This window comes from Mercenaria mercenaria, chromosome 4, assembly GCF_021730395.1.
Source record: "Mercenaria mercenaria strain notata chromosome 4, MADL_Memer_1, whole genome shotgun sequence".
NCBI lineage: Eukaryota > Metazoa > Mollusca > Bivalvia > Venerida > Veneridae > Mercenaria > Mercenaria mercenaria.
Window position 1 is genome coordinate 13,799,023 of NC_069364.1, and position 24,774 is coordinate 13,823,796.

The 24,774-nt window shown below is 37.2% G+C and overlaps 1 protein-coding gene across 1 annotated transcript in view; it reads right to left on the reverse strand.

Moving 5' to 3' along the window:
* The window catches only part of LOC123551044 (activating signal cointegrator 1 complex subunit 3-like), a 256,055-nt gene extending 231,679 nt beyond the window's left edge, over nt 1–24,376 (reverse strand). Inside the window, exons 1-18 of the mRNA XM_053540056.1 lie at nt 24,285–24,376; nt 21,643–21,800; nt 20,438–20,545; nt 19,432–20,000; nt 18,158–18,275; nt 17,297–17,352; nt 15,177–15,301; nt 11,670–11,808; nt 11,066–11,191; nt 10,397–10,597; nt 9,410–9,550; nt 8,484–8,648; nt 7,900–8,056; nt 7,401–7,627; nt 4,804–4,995; nt 4,260–4,484; nt 2,470–2,632; nt 259–263 (exon numbers count right to left, since the gene is read on the reverse strand). Coding sequence (XP_053396031.1) covers nt 259–263; nt 2,470–2,632; nt 4,260–4,484; nt 4,804–4,995; nt 7,401–7,627; nt 7,900–8,056; nt 8,484–8,648; nt 9,410–9,550; nt 10,397–10,597; nt 11,066–11,191; nt 11,670–11,808; nt 15,177–15,301; nt 17,297–17,352; nt 18,158–18,275; nt 19,432–20,000; nt 20,438–20,545; nt 21,643–21,781 — 2,856 coding nt within the window. The 5' untranslated portion in view covers nt 21,782–21,800; nt 24,285–24,376. The remainder of the gene's footprint in view (nt 1–258; nt 264–2,469; nt 2,633–4,259; nt 4,485–4,803; nt 4,996–7,400; nt 7,628–7,899; nt 8,057–8,483; nt 8,649–9,409; nt 9,551–10,396; nt 10,598–11,065; nt 11,192–11,669; nt 11,809–15,176; nt 15,302–17,296; nt 17,353–18,157; nt 18,276–19,431; nt 20,001–20,437; nt 20,546–21,642; nt 21,801–24,284) is intronic.
* Nucleotides 24,377–24,774: the final 398 nt, after the last annotated feature.

The following is a 24,774-nucleotide window of genomic DNA, read 5'->3' on the forward strand; positions in this document are numbered from 1 at the left end:
GGTGTATCAAAGAATTTTTTTAAATGTGGTTGTACAGTCGAAAGTAAACGTATTAAAATTTTTCCAAAGAAAGATCAAAACCGAATTGCATGTCTGCGCCGTTGCGCTTATAACGCTATCTCGATGTTGATAATTTGCATGGGGTCAAAAGAGTGTGGAATATACGAAACAAAAATAAAAGTATGCTTAAAATAATTTTTTGGACTTCAAAAAAAAAATTTTGCGTCTAAAAAAAATGAAAAGGGGAAATGATTTTACCAAAACTGAAAGGGAACCAAGTTTTTTTTTTTTAATTTTGTCATAAATCATATGAACCCAAATTTTAAGAAATATCTTTACTATTTTTCAAAAAAGGTTGTTTTTTGTGAAAAAACCCCATCGGGCAATGTTATGGGTGCCTGTTTAAAATCATATTTTTTTTCTATAAGCCGATCCATTCCTATTGCCCCCTTTTCCATCTTCGACCCGTTTTTACTATTTTTTGGTAATTTTATGGTTAAAAAAAATCAATATAAGATATTGACATTGATTTGGGAGCTGACCCTTTTTGAAGTGTGTATTCTTTTTGGGATGTTCCTTTATACTGCGTAATAGGGATTACATGTAGGTAAGTTTGATCGTAATCAATTCTACAAAGAACCAATTCTCGACCCTTTTACAGTACTGCCCTTTCGGTGTTGACCCAAAACAGCAAATATTTCAGCAAATTTAAATTAAAACATTTTTTTAAAAAAGTCCCCTAAATTTAATATGTCTCTCAAAATGAGAAAATTTGTCCCTGATGTGTTAGCCCACGACGGGAAACATATCAAAAAAAAAATAATTGATTTTTTGAAATTTTATGATTTCAGTGTACTTTGTCAGTTAGAAAGGGTATGAATAAAAAATTCTATAAAAACTTACCAATCTTTTTTGCTCAAAAAATGGCAAAAACAAAAATGCCAATAGATTAGTCAAGTACCTTTGCAAAGAGCGGTAATTCGATTATATATTGAAATCAATCGAGAGATGGTAGCGTTCGATAATTGGTACAAGGAGGCTAATGCTATATTTAGGTCAAGCACAGCTTATCAGCAGAATCATAAGCTCAGCTTAATTCCTGTGTATACATGCAGTGGGGTGTCAGACGTTTCACCCCCAAGACTGTTCCTCCCAAGACTTTTCACCCCCAATTTGGTGAAATGTCTAGGGGAGGAAAAGTCTTGGGGGTGAAACGTCTGGAATTCCATGCAGTGAGCCTTAAGAAATAATAATCTAAAAGGCCCATTTCAAATTGATGAATAAATAAAAACGTAAAAAATAAGGAATTTCTATGCTTTTTATGGGTGGGGTGTTTGTTTACATTATTATTATTATACAATGGAAAGTTAGTTACTCACGTTTCTAAAAATGTCAACAGGTCCAACCATGCACATGCTGTAATGGAGTGCCGTCCATATTCTATATAAAAGTAAAATAATTCCATTAATCAGTCATGTCTGCAAGTAAAATCACGGATTTCTTAATTTTAAAAATTCAATATAGGCTTAGTAACAAAGAAGTTCAAAGAAACTAAAGTACCGGAAAGGAATTAAATACGATCTGAAAAGCGACACAAAGGTGAATCTATTCTCTCATTCCCCGAGCTGAAGAACTCGTTGGAGAATGTTTTTGTTTCCTCAAATTTTCAAAATGTCGGCGCCAGTGTAACGTGTATCCACTCTCACTCTAAATATGAAAATGTTCAAAATGTCGCCGTTTAAAAATGCTACTCAGTATTGAATAAAGCATGTTTGTATCACAATTTATATCAGTGTAGTCACGTTACCGGCTGATTAGCTTCTGACGCAACAAAATTAACAGCTTACTTTGAATATTCTTTCGAGTCGCAGACATCTTATTGTGCGGATATTGCGTTTCGCCTACTGATCTGACGGACGCTTATTAACATTAACGAAGACCGTGATATCCCGAATTTCATCGGGGTCGTCGCACGCCCATGGTCTAAACCGGAACTCCATATTTTTTTATTTGGATAGTATGTGTTGTTTGGATACCCTCGTATGTTACCGTAGTGGGATTCGATCCCGATTTTCGTCGCTTCGCGACGAAAATCGGTAAGATCGATTCCCTATAAGCTCTGTCCTTTATTGGGTCAATAGTGCCTATAGTTTTGTCCTATATTTAGTCTATACTAACAATTTTAAGTTCTATCCTATCAATGTTATTTGTCTATAAGTTTTGTCCTATATTTTGTTAATGTTACCTATTATAAGTTCTGTCCTATATTGAGTCATGCTATCTATCTGTAAGTGCTGTCCTATATTTTGTTAATGTTACCTGTTATAAGTTCTGTCCTATATTGAGTCAATGTTATCTATCTGTAAGTTCTGTCCTATAGTTTGTTAATGTTACCTATTATAAGTTCTGTCCTATATTGAGTCAATGCTATCTATCTGTAAGTGCTGTCCTATATTTTGTTAATGTTACCTGTTATAAGTTCTGTCCTATACTGAGTCAATGTAGGGTCTTCTTCTACACTTTTGTAAGGTACACCATACACCAATGGGTTAAAGGTAAGACGTACATACAGGTATGTATAGCTGAGCCACTTGACAGCTTCCTCTACATTTGTTACAGTTCCCAGAGCAATCTGTTATAATACAAAATGAATCAATTAAATAATAAAAGAAACAAGTGAATGAAGTATTGCCATGCAATACAAAGTCCCCTACTGGAAGGTGACTATAATTATCTCAGTAACAACTAAGGCAAGTTAATCTTAGACCTAGGGCCTGGGGTTTGCGCATGACATGTTGTCTCATCCAGGGAAATATATTTCCCAACTGATATTTAAATCCTTTTTTGCATGACAAAGTTATAGACCGGACAGGAAAGAAATCCTATTGACTTTTGATCTCAAACTGTGACCTTGACCTTTGAGCTAGGGGTCCAGATTTTGCGCATGACATGTCGTCTCGTCATAAGGAACATTTGTGCCAAGTAATATTAAAATCCCTTCATTGATGGCAAAGTTATGGACCGGACAGGAAAAAAGCCCTTTTGACCTCTTGACCCCCAATTGTGACCTTGACCTTTGAGCCAGGGGTCCACATTTTGCGTATGACACGTCACCTCATCATGGGGAACATTTGTGCCAAGTGATATTAAAATCCTTTCTTAAATGACAGAGTTATGGACCGGACACGAAACAGACCCTTTTCATGCCATGTTAATATTTGACTGCCAAGTGTGACCTTGACCTTTGAGCAAGGGGTCTGAAAGTTGTGCATGACACATCATCTTATTAAGAGGTAAATTTGTGCCAAGTAATATTAAAATCCCTTCATGGATGGCAAAGTTATGGACCGGACAGGAAAAAAGCCCTGTTGACCTTTGACCTCCAACTGTGACCTTGACCTTTGAGCAAGGGGTCCGGGTTTTGCGCATGACACGTTGTCTCATCATGGGAAACATTTGTGCCAAGTGATATTAAAATCCCTTCATAAATGACAGAGTTATGGACCGGACACAAAACAGACCCTATTCATGCCAAGTTAACATTTGACTGCCAAGTGTGACCTTGACCTTTGAGCTAGGGGTCTGAAAGTTGTGCATGACAAATCATCTTATTAAGAGGTACATTTGTGCCAAGTAACATTAAAATCCCTTCATGGATGTGAGAGTTATGGACCGGACAGGAAAAAAGTCCTGTTGACCTTTGACCTCCAACTGTGACCTTGACCTTTGAGCAAGGGGTCCGGGTTTTGCGCACGACATGTCGTCTCATCATGGGAAATATTTGTGCTAAGTAATATAAAAATCCCTTCATGGATGACAGAGTTATGGACCGGACACGAAATTGCGGACTGACGGACGGACGGACGTTCTAACGAAACGGTATTTATGTGACACCCCCATTGTTCTCTCTATTGTTCTATCAGTCACATAAAAAGAAAAAGAAACTGGTTTTCAACCAGTAGGGGACTAATAAACTTTAATTGTTAAGAAATCCTAGGCTGAAAATACTGTCTTTTTTCCAATCATTTGTGGGTACCATTTTCATTACTTGACACTGTAGCTTTAATTATTTTCTTTATATACCCTAATGTATAATACATTTTATAAACTGCCTTTTACTGGCTTCAAAGATACTTTCACCTGTCTCTGTATTCAAGTTGACACTAATATTGTTTCAGAAATTTTCACTTAAATGATGAAAGAGTTGCTCATGGAAGTATTAAAATATTGGAAACTTATATATACTTGGACATAAATACCTCCGCATTCAGGTTGTCTGTGAGACTGTTGATGAACTGGCTTTCTATTGGATTCTGTCGTGTCATCAATGACAGATAGTGTGACAGTTTGTCGTGGGTGGTGAGTATAGTACCGTGACCAAAGGTATCATACTGGGGTCGTCCAGCACGCCCAAATATCTGCATCACATCTAATATCCCTAGATCAACAAACGATCCCTTCTTTGCATCATATATCTGTGTGCCCTATAATGCAAAACAATAAATTGTTTCCTAAAATAGCATACATTGACAGGTGTCAAGTTCTAACTAATTACAGCTTAAGCAGCAACAAAGAGGTTAACTTCTTCCTCTTTGTGTAATATTATTGACCACAGTAATAATAGTTATAAGTAGCATTTTGAGTTAAAATCTCATAGTAGATCATCTTTTTTTGAGACTGTGTTGTTAATCATTCATGATTTTTGCAACTTTACAAGTTATAATTTTTGCATATTCTGTTGAAATAGAACAGTAACAATCTACAATACCTTGCTTATCAAAAGATTCTATCGATGCAACATACCTTTATAACCACAGCATGGGCAGGAAGATTCACACCCCAAGCAAGAGTTGCTGTACAAACAAGGACCTTGATGTGTCCCGCAGCAAAGTATTTCTCTACAAGGTTACGGTCCTGTCGTAGCATGCCGGCATGATGAGTGCTGAATCCATCTGTGAATAACTCTTTCATCTGTTTGTTTCTTGACTTCATCACCTGAATAAAACAAAAAAAAAAAAAATTTAATAACTGAGTACTCCTAAAACATTTAATTTCATGGTCATTTCATGTTTTAACAGGAGCTGTTGGAGGACAGCAATGCTCGCCTATTCAACAGCCTTGTCAATTGAATGAACATTAAAGTCGAAAAAAGGGGCATAATTGCAAAACAGGGTTATGGAACCTGTACAATGCATATCAGCTCATGACAATGGACAATTGTGTGACATTTTAATCCATTCCCATTAGTGGGTACTGAGATACCAGCTAACATACAAAAACTTAACCAAAAACTGCTATGTCAAAAAAGGGGCATAATTTTGTAAAAATGTAAAGTAGAGATATGGAACCAGTGCACTGTATGTCAGATCATAACAGTGAATAAGTGTGTGAAGTTTCAATCCATTCCCATTAGTAGGTACAGAGATACCAGCTTACATACAAAATCTTAACCAAAAACTGCTAAGTCGAAAAAGGGGCATAATTTTGTAAAAATGCAAAGTAGAGTTATGAAACCTGTGCACTGCATGTCAAATCATAACAGTGAATAAGTGTGTGAAGTGAACAAGTGTGTGAGTTTCAATCCATTCCCATAAGCGGGTACTGAGATACCAGCTTACATACAAAAACTGCGAAGTCAAAAAAAGGGGCATAATTTTGTAAAAATGCAAAGTAGAGTTACGGAACCTGTGCACTGCATGTCAAATCATCACAGTGAACAAGTGTGTGAAGTTTCAATCCATTCCCATTAGTGGGTACTGAGATATCAGCTTACATATAAAACCTTAACCAAAAATTTAAGTCGAAAAAGGGGCATAATTTTGTAAAAAAGCAAAACAGAGTTACTGAACCTATGCAATGCAAGTCAGTTGTTTATCACAGTGAATAATTGTGTGAAGTTTCAATTCATTCCCACAAGTGGTTACTGAGATACCAGCTTACATACAAAAACTTAACCAAATCTGGACGCGGACGCATGGCTGAGTCCAATAGCTCTACCTATTCTTTGAATAGTCGAGCTAATAAAAAAACAAACTAGAGCTGTCACAGGAGTGCCAATTATGCCCCCACAATAGAGCCTTTTCACAGAAGTAAGCCAATGTCAAAGTTGAAGGGGTCATCTACTGGTCGTGATCAACCTCCCTATTAAGTTTCGTGATCCTAGGCCTAAGTGTTCTCAAGTTATCGTCCAGAAATGATTTAACTGTTCCGGGTCACTGTGACCTCGACCTTTGACCTACTGACCTCAAAATCACTAGGTGACATCTGCTGGTCATGACAAACCTTCCTATCAACTTTCATGATCCTAGGCCCAAGCATTCTCTAGTTATCGTCTGGAATTGGATTAACTGTTCAAAGTCACTGTGACCTAGACCTTTGACCTGTTGACCTCAAAATCAATAGGGGTCATCTGCATGTCATGACCAACATTCCTATCAAATTTCATGATCCTTGGCCGAAGCGTTCTCAATTTATCAGCCGGAAACCGTTTAACTGTTCCGGGTCATTGTGACCTTGGCCTTTGACCTACTGACCTCAAAGTCGAACTTGGCCTGTATTTTATCATGTTACATCTGTGTACTAAAATTTATGATCCTAGGCCCAAGCATTCTCAAGTTATCATCCGGAAACCGTTTAACTGTTCCAGGTCATTGTGACCTTGACCTCTGACCTATTGACCTCAAAGTCGAACTTGACCTGTATTTTATTATGTTACACCTGTGTACCAAAATTTATGATCCAAGCATTCTCAAGTTATCATCCAGATACCATTTAACTGTTCCGGGTCATTTTGACCTTGACCTCTGACCTACTGACCTCAAAGTTGAACTTGACCTGTATTTTAAAATGTTACACCTGTGAACCAAAATTATTCAAATCTGTCAAGCCTTTCATGAGTTATTGTCAGGAAACCATGAAAACCAATGGACCGACCGACAGACAAGCTTACTCCTATATACCCCCCCAAACTTCGTTTTGTGGGGGTATAACAAAAAACAAAACAGTTTTGTGGGTACTTGAATTTGTATTTGTATTATTGTACAGGTAAAATAAAAGTGTTCATTGTGACTGAATTTCATGGGCTGACCCATCCATGAAAATTATTCCCCTTCAAATACTAATGATTTTGTAGTCATCTAACTGCGTATATATTCTCTAACCAATGCCCTATCATAAATGAAAAAGCCCTCCCTTCTTTCACTCTTTTTGGTAGACAAAATATCTAAAGATCACTCTAAAATGCATCTTAAAGAAAAGTTATTTTTGCTTTAAACATCAATTGTGTAGGTATTGGGAAAAAATCACGTGACTGTTATCCAATCATTTTAAGAAATCAAATTAACATTCTATGACTTCAATATTATGTGATCAAAACAGTGATGACTATCTTGAAAACTTACATTTTTGAGAGCATCCCCGTATGATCCTGATTGTTCAGGCAGGAACAGATTGATGTCCCCGTTGTTTTTTGCATGGTCTCGTAAAACAGATGCCGTTCTCACTGTCTCATTACGTGCATGTACAAACACCATCACTTGGTAACCACGCTTTACTTGGTATAAAACTTTCTCGTAACATACTGCGTTAAAGTCCTGCAACTGTTGTACACGATTCAAGGCCTTGATTCCTAAAATAATTGAAAACAGATTAATTGCATTTAGAACCTTGTAAGAATACTTGACCACAGGAATCAAATCTGAAGGATTTTGAGCAAGTGTTACTATAATGCAATTCTATGTGTGACCTTTGTAATGATAGACACAACTCCATTTTTTGTCAAAATGCTAATAAGAAAATATTCTCACAGTCAACCAATCAGATACCGTGGTTCTGAGACTGATTTTCAAAGTGAGTTTAATAACCTTGCACCCTGGTAGAAATTGAGCTTTGATAACCTACCTATAAATGACATTCCTAGAGGCACAGGCCGGAACCTTCCATCAAAGAAGAACAGTCCCTGGTATGGATTGACATGCAGGAATCTCGCAACATCTAGGTAGTTTGGCAGGGTTGCTGATAAGCCCACAATTCTGATCATACTCTGGGATGTCTCCACCTTAAATAATTTCAGTTGTTTATAATTAGACAAGAATTCAGAGATTTTGTTTCTTAAGAATAATATCGTCTATGATAAGCTCATAAAAGTATACAATGTGGTTAGTGTATAGATAGTCTTGAAATTTCAAACAAAAGTTCATAAACAATGTTCTTTTTTGAGTTATGGGATTGAATAAGCAATACCTAGCATAGTACAGCTCTGAACAAAGTAACATCCCTTTTGGTTGAAAAAAATTGCACTTTGCTTCACAACATAGTAGAATTAAGGCAAATCTTTAAGAAGAAAATGGACCAAAGAAATTCCTAAACTATTTCATGGGTCTTATGACAACCAGTGTGGTGTAAACATTTTACTTACTGATGATGGTTACTGAATTAATGCTTGCCTAAAACAAATTTTACACAGAAATATTTATATACCACACCTGTCTCAGTGTACGAGCCACTAAACTCTCTATGACGGAGCCTCTGTCATCGTGCAGTAAGTGCACTTCATCTATGATCAATAACTTGACCAGCTGGGCTAAAGCTACATCACCAGTACTCTTCCGTGTCACAACATCCCACTTCTCCGGGGTAGTTACCATCATCTAGAAACAAAATAAATTGAATGTTTCTTTAACACAGTCAAACTTTTCTGAGAAAGACCTAACAGCAAATTGTTTAATGCTCAAAATTCACTAGTATGTTTAGGCAGAATCCTGCTAACCTTAACTTTACTGTTGGAAGTCTGAGTCACATGTTATTCAAGCTTCGCTGAGCCTGATAATTTCTTTCACACAGTAATAAACCTTTCTGAGAAAGACCTAACAGCAAAGTGTTTATTGCTCAAGATTCACTAGTAGGGACTCTCCAAGTTATGTTTAGGCAGAATCCTGCTAACCTTTAGTTTACTGTTGGAAATCTGAGTCACATGTTGTTCATGCTTCGCTGATTATACTCCTCCAAGCAATTTTTCTGGTAACTGTACTTTCAAACTTACCTAAGAACACTGTTATCCAATTTGCACGGTATGATTGGTCAGTCAATTATTCTACAAAAGGTGATTGGTTGACCAGTTCATTTGGATTATAACTGTTCTCACATGTCTCAGAAAGCACTCTACTTGCAAAATCCATACCAAAACATTTAACATCTACTGTGAGGTGTATAAGTGATCTAGCAACTATGCCAAAAAATCTCAACTCATTCATTTAGATATTTTAGTAGTATCTGTATCGGTAGCTAAAATGTTTGACATACCAGTCTTTTTTTTCAGAAAATGTGTTCTTTTCTGTATGCACTACTTTAGCATGTCCAAACTTGTAAATACCAGCTCTGATCAAAACTAATTATTATATACATTATCTACCTGTGTTTTCAGGATTTCAGCTTTGGTGAGCGACATATCACCAGTAAGTTCTCTAACAGAGATGCCAAGTGGTTCAAGTCGATTCCCGAAGTTACGCACCATCTCAGCAGCCAGGGCCTTCATTGGTGCAACATAGATTATCTGTAACAAAATGTTGAGATACATTACTGCCTAAGTATGAATTTACTGTTATCTGCTACATCATATTTTCCATGAGGTGACAAGTACAAGACATTTGCTGTATAAGTTTAGAGTCCCATGAACATAATGTAGGTCATATGGCAATTTTTCCAACTGTTGATGGTGGAAGAAAACCCAAAGGTGCCCCTCTTGGCATTGTTTTTGGCATTGACAAGAACCTTGGTAGAACCGCAAACCTTCCCTAAGCCAGCTTGATGGCTTTCTTACATGAATTCTCAATCCAAAGCAAGGTTTCAGACCAAAATTGGTCAGGGGCAAGTGAATGGAATTTATCGACCTTAGCCACATAGCCATAGAGGTCACTTGGCAGCTATAAGTGAGGCACATACCAAAGTCTACTTCTATAGTGGGAGACTTGTCAATACTTATAATTACATTTATGTTAATATGTGACCTTTAACTTAACTTCACATGAAAATAGTACTGGATAGTCGTCAGCCATTACAAATGCTACAGGAAAGAAAACTCTTAAAGTTCCTTAAAAAATTGAAACCAAAATGAAAGACTGTTGTAAACAATACTATGAAATATACTCTATATTACTGGCATAAAATTTTGTTGTTTCAGCCAAAACAGCCATTAGGTGGAAACATGAAATGTAGGATTTCAAATTCTTTTAGACAAAATAAATGGAAAAACTACTTCTTTGGGATTTTACTTCAAGAACTGACGCAATCACAGAATCAATGAAAACAGTCCCTCTTGAATATACATGATATTACCATTTCCAAAATACAGTCACTTTCATGTGGCTCCAGTAAGTCAGAAATCAAAACAAAAATGTACCTTAAAGTCATCTTTCTTGATGACACCCTGTGAGATATGTTGTTTCATTTCATGAAGTATTGTCAGCATGGCAATGTTTGTCTTTCCTGCACCCGTTGGTGCACAGATCAACAAGTTCTCATTTGTTTTATACGCCGTCTCAAATACAACCGACTGGATACGATTCAAGCACTTCGTATTTTTGAAAGCCACTCTTGCAATCTAAAATTAACAAAACGCATAGATACATTATACAAAAATACAAAACATTGTTCAAATCTAACCACTTGAACATTAAGACCCATGTAAAATCTATTGTTTCAAATTAGTACAACATCAGTTTAAGTAAACTCTTAGCTTTGTTTTTATTTTTTCTCCAGTCTAGGTATGACTTTATATCAAGCAGTTTTTATACACATTACAATATTGAACTGAAAATAAATCTGCAGAAAACTATCATCCTTACATGTCAAGCGAGATATAGTAAAGGGGCAGAACTCATACTTCCTTCAAAATTATTTGTTTTACCAAACACTGGATCAAGTGAACATAAATGAAAATTCGTAACAATTCTATCTAACAATACAACAGCTTAATAATGATTTTAGAGCATGCAGATGTAATGACAAGGTAAAACTAATGTGCTCAAACATTTAACTCTTGTGAAATTTTAAAGGACACAACACTTACTTCATCAAGTTTGTCTATAGTAACACGTTTATCACCAACATGTGTTGGTGCAGCGTCACTTGGTGGTATGTTAACTTCCTCATACACCTTATTGTTGTTACGAGACACTGTATCTGGTAAATGCATCTGAAAATGTACGATAATGTTAAGAAACATGGTTATTCATACATATTTCTGCATAACTGTCATTTTATCTGCAAAAGTAGCTCAAATTATAAAGTGAAATATACAAACATTGACAGGTAACGGACATAAAAGCACCCAAACTTCATTCTGATCGAATGTATTAGGATTAATGTTGTACAAAAGACCACTTAGTACTCCTTTGATTGTTCTGATGGGTTTTCAGTCACGAAAACACAGTTAAAAATTTCTAGTTTCAAACAGTTGAGTGTGAGCTCAGGTGCCCTTCCAAACATTATTTCAGTCCAAATAGGCAACTGAGTAGAACCACCAACCTTCAATAAGCCAGTCAGATACCCAGTATTGCAGTCAATGAGCCAGCCAGATACCTAGTAATGCAGTGTGAAAGCCAGCCTGATACCTGCTACCTTTACAACTAAAAACAGTAATTAAGCATGGTATAAAATATAAAACTGAGTACCTTTACTCCTCCTATAAAAGCCGAGGACACTCTTGCCTCCTCCATTTTATCAAATACGTATGGATAGCGTTCTCTGGTAGGATGTGCAGATTTCCCACTGAACAATGGAGCTGTTTTAGCTGTCAGTAAAGCTGCCTCCCTACAAGAACATCAATTATTATATTAGAATGAAACTAATGGAAAAGCAAATAAATTTTGTCCCAACACCAGGATGTCCATACTCAAACCCCATTGGGGTCACAAAAGCAATTCCTCAGATAACATAAGCAGTGTTCTGTTTTTTTCAGGAGATAGACCCATTAAAAAGTATTTGCGAAAATTTGAAAGCAAATTAAAATAAAAGAAAATAAAGAGACAGAATAAATAATACTGTTAGTAAATCAACTTCTCAAAAGTATTAAATTTCAGAATCAAAAAGCCAAAACAAAACACCTAGCAGATATATGAGCCATGCCATGAGAAAACCAGCACAGTGGCTTTGCGACTAGCATGGATCCATGCTGTTCGCTTTTAAAGCCTATTGCCATTAGAGAAACTGTTAGCGAACAGCGTGGATCCTGACCAGACTGCGCGGATGCGCAGGTTGGTCTGGATCCATGCTGGTCGCAAAGCCACTATGTTGGTTTTCCCATGGCGCGGCTTATATAATAGCTGTCAACAAATAAATGACTAAAATGTCAACTAGAAGATGCTTTTGTATATAAGCGCATGTCTCCTGTTGAACAGCATAGTAGTAATACCGGTAGGCAAGAAGTCAATAGGGGACAGGAACAAAACTCAAAGAGACACTGATGGTTGGCTTAGTGACTGAAAATCAAGAGATCATCTACTCGGCATGTCAATCTTCCCGTGAAGTTTCAATTTTCTGGGTAAAGTGGTTCTGAAGTTATGGACTGGAAACAGTTTTCCATGTTCTGGCCACTGTGACCTTGACCTTTGATCAAGTGACCCCAAGTGTTTCTCAAGTCATTGATCAGAAACTATTTTCAGGCCTCCTAGCAGGCCTGAACAAAAATAAAGGTTTTTATAAAGGCTCCAATCTATTGAAATAAAGGCCTTTTAGTGTAAAATATTAAAAAATAAAGAGTAAATAAAGGCTATTTTTGTCGGAATTCTCGTTGAAAACACATAATATATATAGGTATTTACTAAAAAAAGTTAATTTATATATGGAAACCCACACACTAAAACCAGATATCAGAAATAGGCATTTTTGATATTATCTCATACTGTTTGAATGATATACATACCTAACTTAATGGGTATACCTACTTTCACTGCACATTTATATCACCTATTTTGTATATGGTTCCTGTTTTATACATTGTACAGGCTTTCAAGCACTATTTGGCAAAAAATTAGGGCTAAAATTAGGGCTGTTTTTGCAAAAAATAAGGGCTAAATTAGGACTAAATGCCCACAGGTCAACATGTCAAGCCCGTCCTTTTCTATATTGTTGCTTTTTGCAGGGGCACCATTCTAGAACAAATGTGTCTCCAACATAAGTTTTTGATATACAGGTATGAAATGGTGGACACTGGTGCCTTTATTTAAATATTGAGGTACTGGAGGGGTACTTCTCTCAACTGGGGGGAGGGGGTTAGGGGCTCTCCCCTGGAAAATCTTAAAATACAGGTATGAAACAGTGGGTGCTTGTGTATTTTTTGTTCTAAATTTTGAGGCATAGGAGGGTGTAGCCCCCTAATTTTAGGGAGGTAAGGATGCTGCCACCCCTCTGAAAAAATTTAAAATACAGGTATAAAATGCTTGATTGCAGCGCATGTTTTGGTCTAAATTTTGATGTGTGGTAGAGGGTATCCCTGTAGTTTTATGAGGGTCAGGGGACTCTTCCTCTGGAAATGTTTTGAAATGTAGATATCAATGGTGGCCTCTGGGGAACTTACATAAATTTTGAGGTACTGAAAAGGCAATCCCCTCATTGGAAGGGCGGTCAGGGGGTCTTCCCCCTGGAAAATTTTGTAATAGAGAAATGGAATGGTGGCCTCTGGTGCGTTTTTGGGCCTAATTTTGAGAAAATATTTATTCTTTGCCAAAATAGTTGAGAGCAACTTTGATGAGCCAAATGGGGGCACAGGCCTCCTGGGCCCAGCCATCGATCTAGGCCTGATCACTCAATGAAGTAAATCTATGTTTCATGAAGATGTAGCCTAGGAACTCATGGAAACTGATAGAAGCAACCTCTGAAAATGAATCTTAAAGAAAATAAACTTCAATAAATTAATTGGATCATTATATGCATGACTTTATGCAAAAACAAATTTAAGTTCAGACAGATATTACAAAAAATTAGGGACAATTGAAAAAAATAAGTTTTTTTTAGGAATATGGCCCTTTTTGAGCATTTTTTTAAGGAATTTTAGGGAGACCTAAGAAAATTAGGAATTTTAGGGCCACTTGAAAGCCTGAATTTGTAGTGTCTACATCAACTTTGCTCAGAATGCTGTATCTTCACCAGACCTTGTCCACTGTTACCATAGTGTAAACATCATGTCACCAGACCATTTCAAGCATTCAGCTCCATGGTACCTTATGCTGAATACATGGAACACCCATGGTCTGGTGAACACTACTGCAAACATCTACATGTATGTGGTCTGGTGAACACAACAGCATTCTGAAAAACTCAAGAAGAAAGATACACAAGCAGTATCCTAATAACAACACTTAAAATGGGGGAAGAAATACAGTAGTATAACCATTACTTGATTTAAACTGGCGCGGCAAGCAGTCTGAACAAAAATATAGGTTTCGAGTGAAAATTACAGGCTATTTGGCCGTTTTAAAGGTTTTTTCAGAAGATTTAAAGGTTTTAAAGGTTTGCTTTGAAATTAAAGGTTTTTAAAGGTTTTAAAGGTTTCACTAGGAGGCCTGTATTTTCCATATTCAGGCCCCTGAGACCTTGACCTATGGTGAATGACCCAAAAAACAACTGGGTCATCAACTCTGTAAACCCTATCATCCTCTGAAGTTTGAATGTTCTGCGGCAAATGGTTCTCAAGTTATTGATTGGAAATGAAGTGTGGCAGATTTTGGCCCCTGTGACCTTGACCTTTCATGGAGTGACCCAAAATCAATAGGGGTCATCCACTCTGCATGTCCAATCATCCTATGAAGTTTCAACATTCTGGGTAAAGTGGTTCTCAAGTTATTGATCGAAAACATTGTTCAAGTCCCTGTGACCTTGACCTTTGATGGAGTGACCCCAAAAACAATAGGGGTCATCTACTCCACCAGCCTATCACCCTATGGATTTTGAAGGTTCTAGGTCAAATAGTTCTCCAGTTATTGATCATAAATGAAGTGTGACAGACGGACCGGGCAAAAACAATATGTCTCCCCCAGTAGGAGAAATACATAATTAAAAGAGATACTTGACAACAGGAGACAAGTTGTACATGTTTACATGCTAATTCTTCCTTTATATATGTAATGAAGAGATGGTAAAAACCTGATTTATGAGAATGTATATATATAAAACAATGCTACCTTTGAGCACGTAATTCTGCAGGATTAAATCCATAATCATCAATTTCCTCAGTACGCATGCTACGTTTGTCCATCTTTTTTTCATCTTTCCTCAACTGTTTCAACATGGCCTTTTCCTGCTCAGACTATATAAAAAAACAACAAAAGAACTGCTTTTTATATATTACTGAAACTTTCATAAACCAGTGACTTTTGATGACAGTCAGAGTGAACTATTCCACCAATACAAACACAACTTTAAAACAAACATTTTAGAACAATTGTATTACACTAAGAAGTCAAATCCATTGCACAGGCTTTAGCCTGCTGGCAGCAAGTGGTTCTGCCTTTGCGACCAGTGCAGACCAAGATCAGCCTGCACTGATCATGGTCTGCGCTGTTCGCTATTCAGTCAGTAAATTTTCAGTGAACACCCCTTTGATAAGCAAGTGGTACTGCCTAAATTGAATGATAGAACAGTCCATTTTAGAAATTTAGCAGGCAAAAGGTTAAACAAAATGCATCTGTAATTATTTGTATTGAATTCAAAGTCAGAGGAGAGCAATTCCACTCTATAACAAGGCAGTCTGAAAGACAGCTAAATCCCCCGCCACTGCTATGGATAGTGAAAGGGTAAACCTTTGATTTTAGCTGTGACCTTGAACTGACATGGCTGACTCATAAATTCTGCACAACGTCTTGATGAGGTGATCATTTGACCCAAGTTTCATGAAAATCCTTCAAGGGGTTTAGGAGATACAGAGCTGAAACATTTGACCTTCAGTTGTGACACTGACCTTGAGTTGACATGACTGACTCATGAGTTCTTGATGAGGTGATCATTTGACCAAAGTTTGATGAAAATCATTCAAGGGGTTTAGGAGATACAGAGTGGACACAAAATGGAAGGCTCAAACCTTCGACCCTTAGCTGTGACCTTGACCTTGAGCTGGCATGGTTGACTCATAATTTCTGCACATCGTTTTGATGAGGTAATCATTTGACACAAGTTTTATAAAATTCCTTCAAGGGGTTTAGGAGATATAGAGCGGACACGAAATGGAAGGCTCAAACCTTTTACCTTGAGTTGTGACCTTGACCTTGAGCGGACAAGGCTGACTCATGGGTTCTGCACATTGTCTTGATGAGGTGATCATTTGACCCAAGTTTCATGAAAATCCTTCAAGGGGTTTAGGAGATATAGAGTGGCGCAAAATGGAAGGCTCAAACATTTGACCCTAAGTTGTGACCTTGACCTTGAGCCGGCATGGCTGACTTATGGGTTCTGCACATCGTCTTGAGGATGTGATCTCTTGACCCAAGTTTTATAAAATTCCTTCAAGGTGTTAAAAAGTTAGAGATCAGACACAAAATATCATCCCATGACCTTTGATCCCCAAGTGTGACCTTGACCACGACCTAGCGCAGTTGGAACATGGGTTCTGCACATCGCCTTGGCGATTTAAACATTTGGTGTTAATATAATGGAATTATGTAAAGGGGTTCAAAAGATATGGACCGGACATGAAATATCACCCCATGACCTTTGATCCCCAAGTGTGACCTTGACCTTGACCCAGCACAGTTGGAACATGGGTTCTGCACATCACCTTGGTGAGTTTAACATTTGTTGTTAATATAATGGAAATATGTCAAGGGATTCAAAAGATATGGACCGGACACGAAATATCACCCCATGACCTTTGATCCCCAAGTGTGACCTTGACCTTGACCCAGCGCAGTTGGAACATGGGTTCTGCACATCACCTTGGTGAGTTTAACATTTGTTGTTAATATAATGGAAATATGTCAAGGGATTCAAAAGATATGGACCGGACACGAAATATCACCCCATGACCTTTGATCCCCAAGTGTGACCTTGACCTTGACCCAGCGCAGTTGGAATATGGGTTCTGCACATCGCCTTGGTGAGTTTAACATTTCTTGTTAATATAATGGAAATATGTCAATGGGTTCAAAAGATATGGACCGGACACGATTTTGTTACGAACAGAAGGACGGACGGACGGAAGGAGGGACGCAGACCATTCCTATAATCCCTCCGCCATGGCAGGGGTTTTAATAACTCCTACATTATTAACATTCTTGGCAACACTGTTTTATTATCTTGATGTTTTTACCTGTATTGTGACCTGACATCCATACCCTGGTTTCCCTACACCTTCATTCTTGGACCCTGAAAGAAAGGACACAGACATTTCCAAAATTTTCGCATATCATTTTGACAATACTGCAACAGCTAATGCTCCACATTTATGATACAACCTACAGTTCAAATATAATTATTAATGGATTTCACAGTTACACCTGCCCACAAGTTTAGGTCCAAACAAGTAAAACCAACGACCACTTTCCAGTTAATCTGTGTTTCTGAAATTTGATATCTGGACTTATTACTCCATGACATAGCTGATTGATATTACAGAATTTTATGCAAACAAAATGATATGCCACAGTATTTGTTTGCAGTCATGTCCAGTATGACAAACATGCCTAATCAAACTGTCTAACCATTAGATCTGTCATATCTCTGTGTAATTCAATGAGATTTGGATAACACCACCTACATGTTCATCAAAGTAAATATATATTACAGTACATACAATACAATCAATTTGGGGGCATTTAAAAGTGTTCAAAATGAAGTTTTTGTAAACACTTCTTTTAGAACAGCTTTTTATACATAAAAGCAAAGCACAGTGTGAGTAATACTATTAGTATCTAATTAATATAATTGAGCCGTGCCATGGGAAAACCAACATAGTGGCTTTGCGACCAGCATGGATCCAGACCAGCCTGCGCATCCGCGCAGTCTGGTCAGGATCCATGCTGTTGGCTAACGGTTTCTTTAATTGCAATAGGCTTTGAAAGCGAACAGCATGGATCCTGACCAGACTGCGCGGATGCGCAGGCTGGTCTGGATCCATGCTGGTCGCAAAGCCACTATGTTGGTTTTCCCATGGCACGGCTCATATACATACTCTGCATGTTAGATCTTTTCATCTCTGGTTCATATGTAGCATTATACAGCAGTTTCTCCCTGTTCCCTAACAGGCTCTGTATCAGTTCAAATCTCTCAAACCCAAGAAGTTCAAACAACTGAAATACACAAGTATCTCAATATTAAAACCATGCCTATATATACATGCATTCGTCCTAAGTTTTTATAACCTATTCTCATTTCCATGTATTTGTCTTACTATGTCTGTTTATGTCTGACAGAGCCTAACACCTTTTTTCAACAGTATCTCAATTAACAATGGAGGTCATTAACCTTACCAGGGTTTCTGGACACTTTACAATAAAAAAAACTTTTCTCAACAAGACATGGGGGATGAATGGTTTCAGACAGCACTGTGTTCTATCAAACTACTGAATGTCAGCTCTTTTAAATGACTAATAATCACATACTTGCTTGGTTATTACTTTTTTATGAACATTGCAAGAATATGTGAAGAGCACAGTATGCAAACTGAGAAAGTACTTGAGCTTCAAGATTTCACAACAGCTAATAAAATCAACATTGAATAAATATTTAACCTTTAGCTTGCTAGCGGCAAGTTGTTTTGCCTTTGCGACCAGTGCAGACCAAGATCAGCCTGCACGGATCATGGTCTACACTGTTCACTATTCAATCGGTAAATTTTCAATGAGCACGCCTTTGAATAGGAAGTGGTATTGCTTAAATTGAATGATGGACCAGTCCATTTTAGAAATTTAGTAGGGTAAAGATTAAACTAAATTCTGTGTAAGTGCAAATCTGTACCAGCAACCACATGTGAACACAAACAACTTGGCTCTAAAGATCACAAGTATGCAAATGTGAGCTCGGAAGGACGGACGGACAGGGCAAAAACAATATGTCTCCCCCAGAGGAGGGGAGACATAATTCTGTGTACTGGCAAATCTGTACCAGCAACCACATGTGAACACAAACAACTTGGCTCTAAAGATCACAAGTTTCTCTATCCGCAAATAAAGACTTTAATCTACACAGATATGCAAATTTTCATTAGTGACATTTTCTCCAAGAACCATGATCTGTAAAGCTCTTAAGTGAACTAGTTACTCACGCTTAAAGGAACTTTCAAGCCTAGTGACTCACCTGTATCTATATATCTTAATTAAGACAGGAAAAAATAAAATGGAATTATTTAACTAAGAGAACAGCAAACAGAAAATAAGAAAACAGAAGTTAATCAAAGCACAACAAATGCGTTTATATAAAAACATTGTTAAACGGTAGTCTACTTACATCATTCTGTAACTCTGAATCTGATTTAGGAGATGACAGGACATCAAATATTGTAGCGGCAAAATCTTCTGATCTCATTCCTAGATAAGAGTCACTACCCTCATAATACTTTGCAACTTCCTGTTGCAACCATTCTGCATCAATATTTTGACTGGTTGTTTGCTTCACTTCCTGTTTAGGGCCTGATGAGTGCTTTTTCCGGGTATAATTTAGATCTACCTCCATTTGTCTATCTTCCTCTTCAGAATCTGTACTAGACAGTTCTCCATCTTTTATATTTGGTTTCTGATACACAAATTTAATCGACTGTCCAAATTCTGTGACAGCTGCTTCGCCGTCTGCTTCTTCCCTTTCCTGGTTGCCTAGCAACTGTATGACATCATCAGGCAAAGTGTATGTAATCTTGTTCACAATGGAACAAGTCTTTGTAGCAACTGATGCAGGGAAGGGACCAAATACACTTTTCAATGTGTTAGTTTGTTTCTGTGTCACTTTATCAGCTGTTTTAAACACAGAGAAGAGATATACTGCTGCACTTTCTATTACTTCTTCATCAGCTGTATCTCCAGCTAAAACCAGAAAGTAAACAAGTTTATCCCATAATCTGATCTAAAAATGTTTCCTTCAGGGTGACATCACAGAAACTGGAAATATATCTGTTTTTCATTAACACTATGCATATATAATTCTACATGTATTTATTCAATTGTCTAAAATTTTAGGCATTCCTTTTAAGTAATGGCATGAAATATGCTTTTTACCTTCAATAATGTTGCTAAACAGTAGTTGTTTATTTGATTTTCAAATTTTTTTAGTTCGGATGAAATATAAAGTGTATCTGTATGTTGGCGGGCAAAGGGTGAAGGTGTGGGGGAAGGGGTTGGGGTGTGTTTTTTTTTTTGTTTAATTGTGATGTGTGTGATCGGAAATGCGTATTATACGTTGGTGCAGGTTAAACATAGGCATATACGGTAATTAATACTGAAAATGACAAAAGTCAGCTTACCTATCTGATTAGCATCATGCAAAAGTTCCTTTAACCACCCAGCTAGTTCATCTTTAGATGCTGAACTGTTCTCTTTTATTTTCTCTACCAGCTTCTGCCATCCTGACCCTGAAATTATATTTTATGTTATTTGGAAACATAAAATTTCTTAAATTTCCAAAACAAAATGCTATTGCCTGTTAACTCTTTCCATGCTGGACACGACTGATTCTGCCATTGCGACCAGTGTAGTTCATGATCAGCCAGCACATCCATGCAGTCTGATCATGATCTACACTGTTTGCCATCCAGTCAGTATCTTTTGGTAAGCATCCCTTTTAACAGTTAATGGTACTATCCAAACTGAAAGATGAACATGTTCATTATAGAAATTTAGCAGGGTAAGGGTTAACAGTCGTCCAAGGTTATAAAACTGAGCTTCAAGCAAGTTGCAAAACTCCAGCGTCTGATTGGTTGTCTGAGAATAAATCTGAAATTGACCAATGTCATAGCTGCATTTAGTGACGGGTTTCCAAACTCAGTTTTCTATCACAATACCCAGGCTATAGTAGTTTGAATTAGTTTGCATATCTTTGTTCACTTGGAATCAAATTAAATAACTCAATAGTCACTTCAGCTCATTTTGAATAACTCTGTCAAAGAACCCATTATCAATGGTAAAACTATGTTTACTCCCCCAATGTCAATTTTAAAATTCCCAGTTACAAGAAAGCAATAACATTCAAAATCAGAAGAAAACACTTACAAAGCAAGCAAAAACAGCTTTAGTACAGAAGTTGATCTACCAAATATTATTTAAACTAGATACAGTGCAGATACTATTTCTGTAATGAGTACATCATTTTTTCTTTATTTTGAATGTTTCTGGTTGAACAAAAACTTAGTAGTCTTTTCCCCATGTTTTGGGCTATCTCCAAAATAAGCTGGAAAAAAGCTCCTATGTTTAATGGCTGACATCTTATCCAAAATACAATTAACCTATCAGCCTGTATAGGTATGATTGTGCCTTTCTTTTATATCAGGAATTATTCACTTTGCATAAGAAAGACTATGTTCAAATCCAAGCATAAGGGCTCCTGAACTCCCAAAAGTGCAGCTTGGAAAATCATCACACAATCATCTGTTGTTGCATTTAATTGAAATGGTTCTGTTGTTACACTTGTTCTCCTAAACTTAGACACTGAAATGTACTATATTCAACTCACCCTCCACAGAAGTTTTTTTCTTTGTCATAAACTGTCTTTTCTTCAGAAGTTCTTCATCTTGGAATGATTCTGATGGAACCGCTCCTGAGAGTCCAGTGAAGACTCTCAGAGCTCCTGACAGTCTAGGGAGCTGACTCATCCTTCACAGATACACAAATCTGAAGTCAAAACTAATAACTGTCAAAATTTAAAATCAGATTAATGACACTAAACAAGATACTAACAATAACACCGGCTTAAATGCTGTATGCTGCAATTTATTAGGTTACCTTAACTACTGGTACAGGTTTTTTAAAGTTTTTTTCATGATCCTAACTTGCAATTAACAATTGTCATGCCTTATAGCCTCTAAGTGTTGAAAACCCTAGCTATACAGATAGACTTAAAGCAAAACCTAGAGCAAAATGTAACTGCACAGTATTTATGCTACGCAATCTGATCAAGGTTTTGCCAGTTGTTGGGATTAAAAATGGCCTGTTAAAGGTTAAGGGTAATTTTTACTTCTATATACTGTCCGGTCAACTCTTGATGCTAAAGATACATGGAGAATCTGAAAACATTTGGTCAGGTAGGTCCTGCAAAACATGTTTACATGGAAAACTTTTACAAAATTTCTACATTAATAAAGGGGCATAATCTTAATAACATAAAAGCTGCAGCTATGTACCTTACCCATTGAGCAATTGAGGTCATCTTATAATGTCAAAGTCACAGTGTTCCCAGAAACCCCCAAATAGGGCATTTTCACCCCCAGAATGGTACTTTGCACCCCCAGTTTTGGAGACAGCTGTTATATCTCTCTTAGTGAGGAGGTGCATAAGTGCAAGAAAAACTCAGTTTTCACCCCCAACTTTAAATTTATGCCAGTGGGAACACTGAAGTCATGTGTGAAGGTTAAAAGCATTTGGCCCAGTAGTGACAAACCTGCTTTATTAACCAACATTTCAAAGTTTAAAAGGGACGTTATTTTGACAAAATAAAAGCTAGAACTATGTATCTTGGTCTTTGAGGTCATCTCTTGATGCCAAACTTGAAAGTATTTAATAGCTAAGTAGTGTTTGAGGAATATGCTTATATGCAAAACTTGAATCATTTGACTTTGTTGTAATTTTGACACTTTATTATAATAAATTACTTGTTCTAAATGTCTGTAAAATTTCAAAACAAGAGTAGATCAAGTTATTTTAACCCTTATCATGCTGGACACTAATGATTCTGCCTTTATGACTAGTGTAGATCATGATCAGCCTGCACATCCATTTAGTATCTTTTTGGTAAGCACCTCTTTTATCAGTAATGGTACCGTCCAAATTGAAGGTAAGGGTTAAAGGGCAAAAATGTAAGTGTTGCTTTAGAAGATTGTTAAGTGCATACAAGTAGCTGTATATCTATAACTATAGAATCGGCTTAGACACATATTTTTTCCACATAAACTCTTTTCTGAGACAACCTAATGGTTGAAGACTAAAACTTTAAATCCACTGAATGACATGACAAAATTGCAAATATTGGAAAATGAAAGTGAAAGTAGTCTTATTTATGGGAAAATCACAAAGCCAATTCTGTATAACAATGTCAGTATATCTTGAATAAACAATCAATCATGCAGACATGAGTTCAGAAGTAACCATCCACACACCCCAGGCCGAGAGGGCTCATGCCCCTTCACCCCCCCCCCCCCCCACCCCAGTTGGCTGAGAAGTGACCTATACTCATCAAAGATGCACCCTACTATTTTGGCGATATTATTTTCTCAAAATGTAGACCCAGAAACGCACCAGAAGCCACCATTTCATACCTGTATTTCAAAATTTTCTAGGGGGACAGCAGTGGGGGGAGGGGGGCCACAAGTCTAGAATGCCCTAAATAGCTTCGACTGCGGGAGGTTGTGGGTTCGATCCCCGGCTGCGTCATACCAAAGATGTGAAATATGGTACCAGTAGCTCTCTTGCTGGGAATCTGGCTTCTCTTCTCTCATACCCTCATGGCAATTTAATGGATTCCATTTGGAATGAGGTGTCAAGGGTGATTAATAAGTTGTAGACCTTACTTCACAATGGACCTTAAAAAAATTAGTATTAACCCTTCCATTACCTCAAAATTTAGACCTAAAATGCACCAGAGGTCACCATTTCATGTCTGTATTACAAACATTTCCAAGGGGAGAGCCCCCAGACCCCCAAAAGTAAGGCCACTATTTCACACCTGTATTTCAAAAATTTCCTAGGGGAGAGCCCCCTAAACCCCCTAAAATAAGGCCACCATTTCACACCTGTATTTAAAAAAATTCCAGGGAGACCCCCTTGACCCTCCTAACAAGTAATATGGGCAAAGGCCCCCCTCCCTATACCTACACGCTCTCGACCTCGGCGATGTCCTCATTCTAGACTTGTGCTCATGCCCACAGTCAAGTATTTCTGGATCCGGGCCTGCACCCTTCAGTACAAAGTGCCCAAACATCCCTTAAAAGGTTAGGAATTTTTTATTTATACGAGTTATCCGAATGTCCGATTACTGATCTAGTTTTAAATATCTATAATTTTGTTGTCAATACAACTGTAATTAATTTATGGACAGTGAACTTTATGAGACATTGCAAAAATGTAATGTTGTTTTTTTTTTTTTCTTTTATAATGTCTTACCAAAACTTTCCGCAAGTTATCTGGCTCCCAAATGTCATAACAGACAGCCGGCTTGCGCAATTTTTCGGGAGTTATCTGCTCTTTGATACAACGCTCCGCACCGCACACGATGCGGTAATGAGGTAGGAAATTGCAAAATCCACTATAATGTTGAGAATAGGGTAGCATTCAATGGCCAATGTCATTATGTCTACCACATCTACTCAATGTGTCTAAATTTCAATAATAAAACTGAGCTATTTACTGTTTTGTCGGGATAAAGCTTTAAGCTAATTAATGTTTTTTGTTATATATATCCAACGTTAAATAAAGATTCTTGTATCTTGTATCTTGTAAGGTATTGGGTAGAATAGATAGCAGCAAAAAAATTTTGCGATCGAAGTGTCTTCCCATGGTTTGTCAGTATATTTTTTGGACTTTATAGTGGGCTTTTCAGATTAAAAAAAAAAACTTCTTGGCATAAACAGGCTCAAACTGTAATGAATGAACT